Source organism: Botrytis porri, assembly GCF_014898465.1.
Source record: "Botrytis porri strain MUCL 3234 chromosome Unknown BPOR_009, whole genome shotgun sequence".
NCBI lineage: Eukaryota > Fungi > Ascomycota > Leotiomycetes > Helotiales > Sclerotiniaceae > Botrytis > Botrytis porri.
In genome coordinates, this window is record NW_024066083.1 from 2,100,428 (window position 1) to 2,111,257 (window position 10,830).

The 10,830-nt window shown below is 42.9% G+C and overlaps 4 protein-coding genes across 4 annotated transcripts; 2 read left to right on the forward strand and 2 right to left on the reverse strand.

Moving 5' to 3' along the window:
• Positions 1-228: 228 nt before the first annotated feature.
• Positions 229-2,822, reverse strand: EAF01_007405 (uncharacterized protein; the record flags this gene model as incomplete). The annotated part of the gene is made up of 6 exons (XM_038915660.1): positions 229-1,526; positions 1,577-1,719; positions 1,776-2,323; positions 2,392-2,550; positions 2,600-2,717; positions 2,800-2,822. 6 exons carry the CDS (start codon positions 2,820-2,822, stop codon positions 229-231), a joined length of 2,289 nt encoding a protein of 762 aa, XP_038769298.1.
• A 675-nt stretch (positions 2,823-3,497) lies between these two features.
• On the forward strand, positions 3,498-5,210 carry EAF01_007406 (uncharacterized protein; the record flags this gene model as incomplete). The annotated part of the gene is made up of 1 exon (XM_038915661.1): positions 3,498-5,210. The coding sequence occupies one exon, from the start codon at positions 3,498-3,500 to the stop codon at positions 5,208-5,210; it is 1,713 nt and encodes a 570-aa protein (XP_038769299.1).
• A 1,711-nt stretch (positions 5,211-6,921) lies between these two features.
• On the reverse strand, positions 6,922-9,308 carry EAF01_007407 (uncharacterized protein). Its single transcript, XM_038915662.1, has 5 exons — positions 8,856-9,308; positions 8,762-8,802; positions 7,570-8,600; positions 7,323-7,519; positions 6,922-7,270 (listed from the first exon to the last, which is right to left on the reverse strand). Exons 1-5 carry the CDS (start codon positions 8,966-8,968, stop codon positions 6,988-6,990), a joined length of 1,665 nt encoding a protein of 554 aa, XP_038769300.1. The 5' UTR covers positions 8,969-9,308; the 3' UTR covers positions 6,922-6,987.
• Positions 9,309-9,460: 152 nt separating this feature from the next.
• On the forward strand, positions 9,461-10,586 carry EAF01_007408 (uncharacterized protein; the record flags this gene model as incomplete). Its single annotated transcript, XM_038915663.1, has 3 exons — positions 9,461-9,624; positions 9,729-9,886; positions 9,949-10,586. 3 exons carry the CDS (start codon positions 9,461-9,463, stop codon positions 10,584-10,586), a joined length of 960 nt encoding a protein of 319 aa, XP_038769301.1.
• Positions 10,587-10,830: the final 244 nt, after the last annotated feature.

The window sequence follows — 10,830 nt, forward strand, 5'->3', positions numbered from 1 at the left end:
AGCTTGCAGTAGTGTTCTACCATCCGACGTTCGAAATAGGTCAGGCTCCCAGCTGATGTTAGGAGATCGCCCCATTCGTTCTTTTTCTATCATATTTAATAGATGGCTTGTAACAAGTGATCAAGTCGATGTCGCGTCGTGATTCAGATATTGATGGATTCGCGTTTACTGATAAATCCGATGATGAAGTGTGTTGTTAGATAGACGAAAAGAGATAATATAACCATACTATTCAACCGTGTTCCCACAGATTTGTTTTTCTTTTATTCGTTTCAACGTTCCTAGTTTGAAGGCTTCTTCGGCGTTTGGCATTGGAGATTTGGGTATTGGAAGTTGGAAGTCACCATCATCATCCCCAAATAGAAACGCTGCCTTTTCTCGACCAGCACCGGATGTAGGTCGCTTTCCGGTTCTTAAAAATGGAGAAGAACTCTTTGGAGGTGAAGATTTTATCGTGGGGCTAGATGCTTGATCTGGTTCTAGCATCCAGGAGAACGATGACTGAGCAATCGAAGATCTAGTGGGGATTGGTGCTTTAGGTCGCTTGGTTGTTGCAGATCTCATAGCATCTCTTTCTATGTCGCGTTCGATAATTGTAGACCGCTCGTTTGAGGAGAGATCAATTGCTTCCCTTGGAGTTTGACTAATTTCAGGCGTTGATATGGATGGCTCGTCTAGGTTATTTGTCTCTTTTGCCAGAGCATTGCCTGGGTCGGAAGTCATGATGGGAGTCTCTGGTGAAGTTGTCTGCCTGTGATCTGACATTTGTGGTAATAAAACTTTCGGTATATCTGCTTCTGGGGTAGCAGGCTCATTCCTACTATCGATAATTGGTGAAAGAATTGGAAGTGGCATAGTAGAGTCCTCCAAGTAAACTTTTACGAAATCAACTTTCGCAATAGCCATGTCCATTGCCTCGATGCACTTTTCCCGGCTACTTTCTTTTGACACCGAAACAGATCTCAGATCTATCATTGCGTGATCTAGCATGACAGCCAATTGCCTGTTTCTTTCGTTCATTGTTGCCATGATAGCTGTCGAGGCAGGCATCACACGCCCATCGTCAAGAGACCACCGTGAAGCACCACTAGCCCTCCTAGGAGAATTGTTACCTCTTGGAGTTTGTAATCCTTGCATATTCTTCTTCACTTCTTCCATCGCATCGCGTACAGCTTGGTTGATGCCAAGACGCTCTCCCCTATTGTAAACACCTTTTGCAGCACCTTGAATCAACGCTTCAACACCTCCTTGTTGTTGCAAGAACCGAGCAGGGCTAGTCAATGAGGATCTATTTCGCATGAGTAGCTGTCTAGGGCTGAGACTTTCTTCAATAGGAGCATCGGGTGGTGGCGACGATTTATCTCGATGCGGGAACTTCCCGCTATACTTATGAATGATCGTGGATCCGCCACTGGCATTAAAATTATCTCGTAAGAAGATAGCATCATCGACGAAAGTTTGTGGATTTGGAGGGCACTCATATTTGAGTAGTAGCATCAGAGCCAGTGAGTAGTTCGATTCCATTACTGATTATAAGTTAGTCATTACACCAAACTGTGGAAGGTGAGTTGCATACGTTGCCAACGGATTCGAAGTAACATTGCCACACATATAAGATCCACAAGATCTAGATCTGGATCCTCGGCGAAAAGAGTATCCCATACTGATAGTAGGTCAACAAAAGGAAACTCGCGCCCGAAGAGCAACCTAATCCAACGTCTATATAATCCGTCAACAGATGAACAGTAGCCAAAGTTAAGGATTTTTATCCTTACATCAAGAATATTTGTGGTAGTATCTCAATATCTGTAAGATGTTTGGCTAGTCGCGGATCTACACGAGCCAAGTATACTTCATGAATTCGCTTACTCCTTTCAACAATAGGAGATGCGCCATTTTGAGGTGTTCCGCCAACAATTTGGGGTGTTTTTTGACCGGGGTCACCTAATTCATAAAATGACTTTGCTGATCTCATGACTAGAGACAAGAGAGTGAAGGCATCATGCTCGATGAATTTACGATTCAAACACTGCTTCATCACCGAATCTGATGAATCTGTTTCTGATTCACTCGTGTCACTATTGATGTCTCCAGGGTCAATAGAATCTTGCTCCACTACCCATAGAATTGGAGCCAGTATCTCATGCATGCCCTGACGATAACCTACATCTTGATTGATTTTGCAAAAGATGAATAACACATCCAGCATGAATCTTTGAATGTCGGCTCGACGGAAGTATGGCTCCTCTGGCATGCATCTCTCGATATCCTGGAATATTTCGGCACGCATTTCTTCATCTTTCCGAAGGGTATTCCATGGTGACTCAAAGTCTCTCAGTATATTTGGACGACATTCCCAGAATACATAAAGACAAAATCAAAAGAACTCACGTGTTTATCATCATCCAAAGGATCTAAGGAAGATCCTAGATCATTTGGATGTTCGATAAATCTCAAGAAATGTTGTCTTAAAGAGGTATAAGCACTTCGTGAATCTTCAAGTCCTCGTGCCCAACCCGTGATCTCTGTGTTTTGAAACAATAAAAACGTCTATCAAAATGTTACTCAAGCGTACACCAAGATGAAACTTGGAACTTGCCTTCCAGCAGATAGATCTCAAGCCCCCGTTACAAGGACTGTGTTCTCCATCGATCCTGACGGATTTCTTGAGTTCGGTCAAGTTAGATGCGGACTTTATCGTCACCTGCCATCTCTTTCTTTTCTCACTCTTGTATTAGAATTTAGAACAATAACGAGCAGAGAAAGGAAGAAGATTTCTAATGTTATAGAGTTTCTTACCTGGAATCTTCCAAAGACCTCATTATCACGAGCAGATATGATGTCCGAAAAAGGGAGGTTTATGACGACACTCCTATCTTTCGGACTATTTAAATCATGATAATGGAGTGGGGGGGGACAAGGCTGAGCTGTACTTTTTTGCTTTTAGACCAAGTTTTATTTAGCGTCATTTTCAAGCAGCATGAACCAATCAAATACAATCATATCCATCAGCCTTGTCATCAGCCTCAGCCTTCCATCGCATCTAAATGGAACAGCGCACTAGCAACATTATGAGGTACTTCAATATTATGTTTCGTACTCTTCACCCAATCATCATCATCTCATGCACTCCAACCGTTGCATTCTCCAAATGGTGATTTGGTATTCATTTTCCTGAGACGAAGTATCCACATGCTTTGAGATGAAGCTCACATAAGAATAGAATATAAAATATAGTAAGTCGTGCATTTCATCCATGTGGAATTTGTGTGGATAAAGATATATAAAATCTCCATTGTCTTGGTCTGGACCGGATCAATTGTCACAAGAATTGCGAAACCAACTATCTCTCGACATCGTCATCTTTCGATCCTCGACGTACAACCTTTGAGAAGACGAGCTATACCAGCCCGTACATCTTGGGAAATACTGATACTCATGAAGCCGATGAAGCAATAGCAACTCACAATTCACAAGCAATTGTCCCATCAACAGCCATGTCTTCCGATCTTCTCGAGTTCGATACATTTTACAAATCACCTCGAGATACTCAACCACAAGCTAGTCAGAGTTTTTCGTTGTTTGATGGTGCCACCTCTAGTAGCCGGCCAGGCCAGGCGCATGCAAACCAGGTACCGGCGCAAACTACAAATCAAAATGATGACATTTGGGGGGATTTGAATAGCTTCACGAGTCCAATGACTCCAGCACAAAGTGGAACTCCTCAAGACGATTTATGGGGTTCTTTTGGCATAACGGCTACTCCCCCAAAGCCAACTATCAATGCACCAAAATCCAATTACCACGGGAACATATTCAAAAATGATAATGCTCCGCCAAACCCGAGAATAGTGCGCAGATCAACCATTGAACTTTTTAACAATAATGTTCATGATATGCCAGAGCCTTCGTCTACCTCGAACAATCATATGAGCTATCCCTATCCTCGGCCAACACTACCACCATCTAAGGGTTCGTCAGGTGGAGAAATCCTTTTTGACGCCGATGAGGAAGGGGGAGAAGATGATGATTTTGGGGATTTTGAGAGCGTCACTCCTTCTGCATCATCAAAACCACCTCCACCTTTAGAACCCCTGGATGACTTTTTTGGCTCAATGAGTATCAAGGCACAAGCATTAAAAGAGCCTCCTAAACTCAGTACCACGTCACCGACTCTCAAAACCCCATTACCATACCCACAAGCACCCAGATCACCCTCCTTTCAGCAGCGGAATCCATTTCCCAAGGTGGCTCTTGCTACCCAACAAATCAAACAAGTCACCAAAATGAAGATCGAAGATAAACCCAAATCAGCTTCTCCTTTGACAGCTTGGCCATCTTATGACGAGAAACCTCCAAAAGCCACACCCTATGTTGATTCGCCTGCTATACCATCTATTGTTCAAGACATAGACGATGACTGGGGTGACTTTTCTGATCTTCCAGCCGAATCTCCGGCAATACCTAGCGCAAATCCAACATCTGGCATAGCAGCCGATGCTTGGGCCTGGAATGCCGTCGATAAAGTCACCGAGCCTACCCCAGTGGAACCCATTCTTCCACCTCCTACCAACATTCCCCCTCCCTCGATTCTCTTGATGCTTTTCCCTCAGCTCTTCGACCTTCCTCAATCATCTCTCTTCAAAGCCGTAGCAAACCAGCCATTCTCTCTCAAAAATCGCATCATATCCGATCCTTCCACCATCAATTTTCTTCGCGCCTACCTTCTCATTGCCACTGTTGCAGCCCATATCATCGCTGGTCGTAAATTACGCTGGAAACGTGATACTCATCTCTCGCAGGGTATGAGCATTGGGCCTGCCGGTGGAAAAGGCGGCATGAAATTGACCGGTGTCGATAAAGCGGAAGTCGCACGTGAAGATCGTGAAGCGGAAGAAACAATCCGTGTGTGGAAAGAACAATTGGGGAGGCTTCGATCGGCTGTAGCTGTAGCTAATACAAGTCTTAAAGATGTATCAAAGCATTTAGCGATCCCAGAAATAGGAGATTCGATGCATGTGAAGAGTCAAGAAGGGGGACTTACGGCACCGAAAGCGTGTGTGATATGTGGATTGAAGAGAGAAGAAAGAGTTTTGAAAGTAGATGTCAAAGTTGAGGATAGTTTTGGGGAATGGTGGATTGAGCATTGGGGACACAGATTGTGTAGAAATTTTTGGCAGGAACATGAGGGGAAGTTGAAATTAAGATGAGAGGGATGCTTTAGGTTTATCTACTTGAGTATACATAAACACCACTTTGATTCATTTTATTAAATTTTACAGATTTACAATCATTTATTGGTACTTAAAATACTTCATTCATATTGCTGAAACTTTAGGGTTTAAAAAATCAAAATGTTAATTGTTACCTGACTTACCTAACCTTGTTATCCTATCCCATTCTATCCTATCCTACACATCCCATCACAAACCTAGCGCTCCAACTCCAACTACCAACCAACCAACCTACCTATCTATCTCACCCTATCTCACCCTATCCATCTACTCCCTCGCCGCACACAACACCCTCACTCTCTCCGCCGCCATCGCAGCCTTCGCCTTACACCCCGAGCACCATTCCGGCAACATTTCCTCTGTCTGAATGCTCTTAAGACAGGTAATCGGAAGGGGAAAGGAGAGTGGGAGGGAAAGTGGAAGAGAATCGGATTTGAGAGCGATCCAGCAGGGTTGTGGGTAGCCGTGAGAGGTGTGGGAGCAGGCGTAGTGGACGGTGGTGTAGGTGCACATTTTTGTTGTTGAAGGGGTGGTGGTGTTGATTTGGGGGGGGGGGGGGGGGGGGGGGGTTGAGTTTCGATTTCCGATAGTGAGATATATATATATATGACTATATAACTATATATAAACGACGGTTGAATTCTTCGAAGATGTGTATAGTTGGGATTCTGGGGTAGGTATTACTTGATGCTCGATCTTCGATATTTGATATTTGATACTTGACTTGATGTCTGATGTCCGATGTTTGATACTCAATACCCGATTCGATACTCGATGTGTAATATTTGACTCAATACTCGACTTGTTACTTGATACTTGACTTAATACTCGATCCTTGAAATTGTAAATGAATAATACAATGGGAGAAGAGAAGGCGCAAATGAGATTTATATAGAAAATCCAAGACAAAGGGGTCGTTCTTCGTGTTATTTGTTTGTACAGATAAAGAGACAAAGAGACAAAGGAGACAGGTGGGAATAGATATTTATATAAAAAGGTTGTGGGGTGTAGAACAATGGAAAAAGAGAATAAAGAGAGAGTGTGTATTTTTGGACAAAGAGCATTGAATTGAACTGGACTGAATAGTATGGATGGATTTGTGGAGGGGGGAAAGGGGGGGGGGGATTTCTTTATGGATATTTGGTGATTTCTCTCGATATTTTGGGAAGTTTGTTTTTGGATGTTGAGAAGGATGTATGGATGCGTCGATGGATTTGAAGGGGAGAGGGGGAGAAAGATTGGATAGACTGCGAGGACTGAGTAGATTAGCAATAGTATATATGGTGAGCTGGATTTCTGGGTGGTAGATTGAACCATCGGGGTGTTTTACAGGCTCGCTGCAGGTGAACAATTGGTTCGTTGCAAGTCTAACAAGTGAGTCGTGATTATCTCTACTAACAAGGCCACTAACCTTCCTTTTTGCAGACATTGTATAAATGAATCGACTTTCAACAATTCTCAAGTAAACACCACACAAAGCATACAAAGCATACAAACACATAAATTCTTTCATGAGTATACTTCAAAATAAAAGGTGTATTTGATCGATAGACCACAGGTTGAATTGAGTCGTATCCAAGCTATCCATCCACGCTACATTGTTCAAGGAAAAAGAGAAAGAAAAGAAAAGCTCCCAGCATCCTTCAGGATCTCGAGATGAAAGAGAAAAATGTAACGTAACGCCTAATATACACCTCTACACCTCTACACCTCTACACCTCTACACCTCTACCATTCTTCAACCACTCAATATCTACCAAAACCAAGTTTTCTTTTGTCTTCTAGACTCTGTAGCTTTCTTGTTCGCTTGTCTCTCTCCTTCTTCCTGTTTCTTTCCTTCATTGATGATGTTTAATGCTTCTTCACCTTTTGGAACGGTAGTCAAATTCTCATATCCATCTTCTGTTATCAAAAGATCGTCTTCAATACGTACACCTCCGATTGGATAGTATTTCTGTAGGAGATCTTTGTTGATGTATTTTGCATATTTGGGAGATTTGAGATAAACTTCTTCAAGAGCATATCGGGAAAAATAACTTGGAGACGCATCGTCAGAGTTGAAAATAACGGGGTCTGGGATAGACTTACATTCCAGGTTCGACTGTGACAACCATATCCTTTTCGAGGATTGATCCACCATCTGAAGTGACTCCAGTGTTGGAAAGGATTTGGAAGTAGGCATCAGTCCAATCGGCGGGTTTTTTGGTGAAGCCATACAAACGGTTTGTGATGCGACTTCCACCTGGTCCAACATCATGAACTTCCAGACCAACATAATGACCCAACTAAATGATCAGTCAGATTGGATATTATTAATGGAGTAAATAGTACTAACACCATGAGGAAAAAATGCTACCGAAACACCCGCCATGAAAAGTTCATCAAAGGTTCCACCTTCTACAAGTCCCAGATCCATGAGACCTTTGAGCGCAACTTTGTGAGCATGTATATGAATATCTCGATAATTAGCACCTGGCTTCAGCAATTCAATACACTCGTCTTGCATCTTAGCCACAATATCATAAATAGCTTGTGCTTCCTCAGTATACTCTCCAGAGATTGGAAATGTTCGAGTCACATCGGATGCGTAGCAATCCCATTCACATCCCGCATCAAAGCACAGAAGTTGTCTGTCTTTTAGAGGTTCATTGTTGGCCATATAATGAAGAGTACTTGCGTTTTCTCCAGAGCCAGCAATCACTCCGTATGCTTGAGTTTTCGCCTGTCTGGCAATACATGTCGCTGTAAAAATGGCTTCAATCTCTGCCTCATTGGACAAATGACGAAGACCACGGAGAACATTGATATGACCTTGTGCTGTGATTGCACTTGCCTTCCGGATCATTCTAAGCTCATACGGAGTCTTTATGGCTCTAGCTGTATTCATAGCCTCCTCTAACCTGGAGCTATCGAATGGAGATTCGCTGATAATAGAATGACATCCATTTTTGCGAGTAATCTGAAGTTCGATATTTTTTGGCGCTTGATAATCATGTAAAACATGAATTTTTCCAGGTTCGGTGTGTGCATACCAAGTGAGATATGAATCAAGATGAGTTAATGTTTCGACATGGTCGAAATCATATTTGGCCATGATCTCTTTGGCTGTTGGACGAGCTCCATTATAAATGACGGATGAGCCGGAATTTGGTGGTGGAATCCAAAGCCATAGTTGATCGCGATGGATGTTGTAAGTGACAATACAATCAGGAAGATTCACTCCAGTGATATAATAGAAGTAACGTCGTTGTCTGAAAGCAGGTGGCATATCAGAGTCTTCATAGTTGAAACTTGGTAGACCAGGAAGATAGATGAGACCCTCGCCGACATCAAGATACTTTTTGACATTCCGCGCATGGAGTTTTGCTAATATGACTTGTCAGAACAAGAATGACATGATTCGAATCGAGGTCTTGAGTTATTCTCGTGTTGAACCAATCATCAGACTTGGCAGTTGTCCCGTGAGGATCACACCCCCCTCCTCTGGGGAAGCTCTAGATAAGCTCATGAATGGATGGATAACTAACCTGGATACTTTTCAATTGGCTTGGGCTTGTATTCTATTGATCTAATCAACTGTCAGTATATTTCCTTTCAGTCTAAGGTCTCAGACTTATTCACAAAGCATCGAATTCATCCACCGCCTTGCAAGCCCAACTTCCACTTGAAGATGGTCTAACTTCTTGATCTTTGTCCTGAGCAGTAAAGGAGCTCATGGTAGTTTGGAGATCCATCTTTAATCAAGAAAATGCGAATATCAATTAAAAGAATTATCGTTGATGTGAGGTTGTTGTTTTGAAGGATCTCATGTCTTATTGATTGTTGGTAGTACTGATTCAGATAGGCCATGGCTATCTCGGCTTAAGTTCGGGATAAAGGGGTTGTAAATAGCGAAGTATGTAGGTAAATCTCCCCCATTGACATCTTCAGACGATACTCATCGTCGAATCCTTTCAGTGAAAGTCTTGGGCTGTGCTTAATACAATATGATAGTGTTACACTATCCATCTTCAACCACCAGTCAATACATATGTCATCCAACCAAGTATAAACCATTGGACATGGTTCTCATAACCCCGCCTGAAGTCAAAATACCCTTGTAGATGCATTGAATCCCAAATGTTGTCCTTCTCCAACCTTCTACCTCCAGCCTCACCCGTCCCCCAAGAAAGTTCACGGCAAACAAACAACTTTTCTTTCTAACATAGCTTCAAAGCTCCTTTCCGATGCTCAGTTCTTTCACAAACGTTTACGGCTCTTTTCCTAATATTCAAGCTCGTATAAATAATATGGCGGGCACTCAAGCAAGCATCGTGGGAACGTCAGGCTCTGGAGCACGATTTCAGAGCTTGAGCGATTTTGAAAGAGAGCAAGATGAATTGCAAGCTCAGTAGGTTCTATGTTGGATACACTCAAGTGTCATAATACCATGACTCAATCTTTTGTCGCTGTCGTTTAGCTTTATTCTTGAAAGTTTATTAACAAGGCTTTTAGGATTGATCAAGATAATCTCAATGCACAACCCACAAGATCTCGTGCCGGCTTACCAGCCGCCAGTAGACCTAGAACTGTGCCAGATGTTAGTGGTGTCCTGCTTGAAAATCAAGCATTGCAAGAAATGGGCAGCACAAATTGGGTAGGAAAACTACTGGGTAAGTCCTCTATCACGATCACGAGACTTCTTCATCCATGCATCGATACCAATAACTTCCAGAGTACCACCAAGCCAACAACATCGTTCCACCGCCAGAGTATAGAGACGAACAAGTCTCCGAACAGCGATTTCGCTATTCTGTAGTCATCGTACAGAATACCGAGTCCTTCACCACTTTAGCATCCTTCAGCAACAAAAAAGATGCCAAACAATTCATCTCCAAAGTCGCCATCGATTGGCTTATATCACATAACTTCATGCCCTCTAACGGCGCCGTCAGATTTCCCAAGACCCCAATTGCCTCACCAATTCTCGATGCCCGAGAGAGAAGCACTTCCCCAACACCCTACCCTAGTCTCGTTCCCGGCCTCTGCATTGCCCTTGGTTTCAATCCTCCCGCTTATAAACTCACGCGCATGTCAGAAGGCGCGGCATTTTGGGAAATTTATGCAGATTTTGGATCTGATCCCCGAGCTGATGGCCCCATAGGAAAACTCACAAACATTTACGGCAAGCAGAAAGCCAAAGAGGCTTGTGCAAAAGAAGTTTTCAAGTTCTTGAAGGCGATTGAGAGATTGAAAGAAGCTGACATTGTAGCTCAGCAGGGAGAGGAGAGGAGAAGCGAGGAGCCTCAACCTCAGCATGAGGACTCGGATTCGAATGAAAGTAGTCAGTATAGTGTCGTTGCTGGTATTTAAAGAATGGTTGGGTATGTTGTTGAATTATGGAGTGTAATAGAATGGAGTGGAATGGAATACTGAGACGACCATCTTAACGAATTCGTAGGATGGATTTGGATATCATCTCGTGTTATGTTGTGGGATACTATCTAGTACCTACTCAGTACAGACTACTTCGAGCACAATACAATTTTATAATTTCAATAGGTTTTCATTTGCTCTTCTCTTCTCTTCTCTTCTCTTCTCCTTCTCTTCTCTTCTC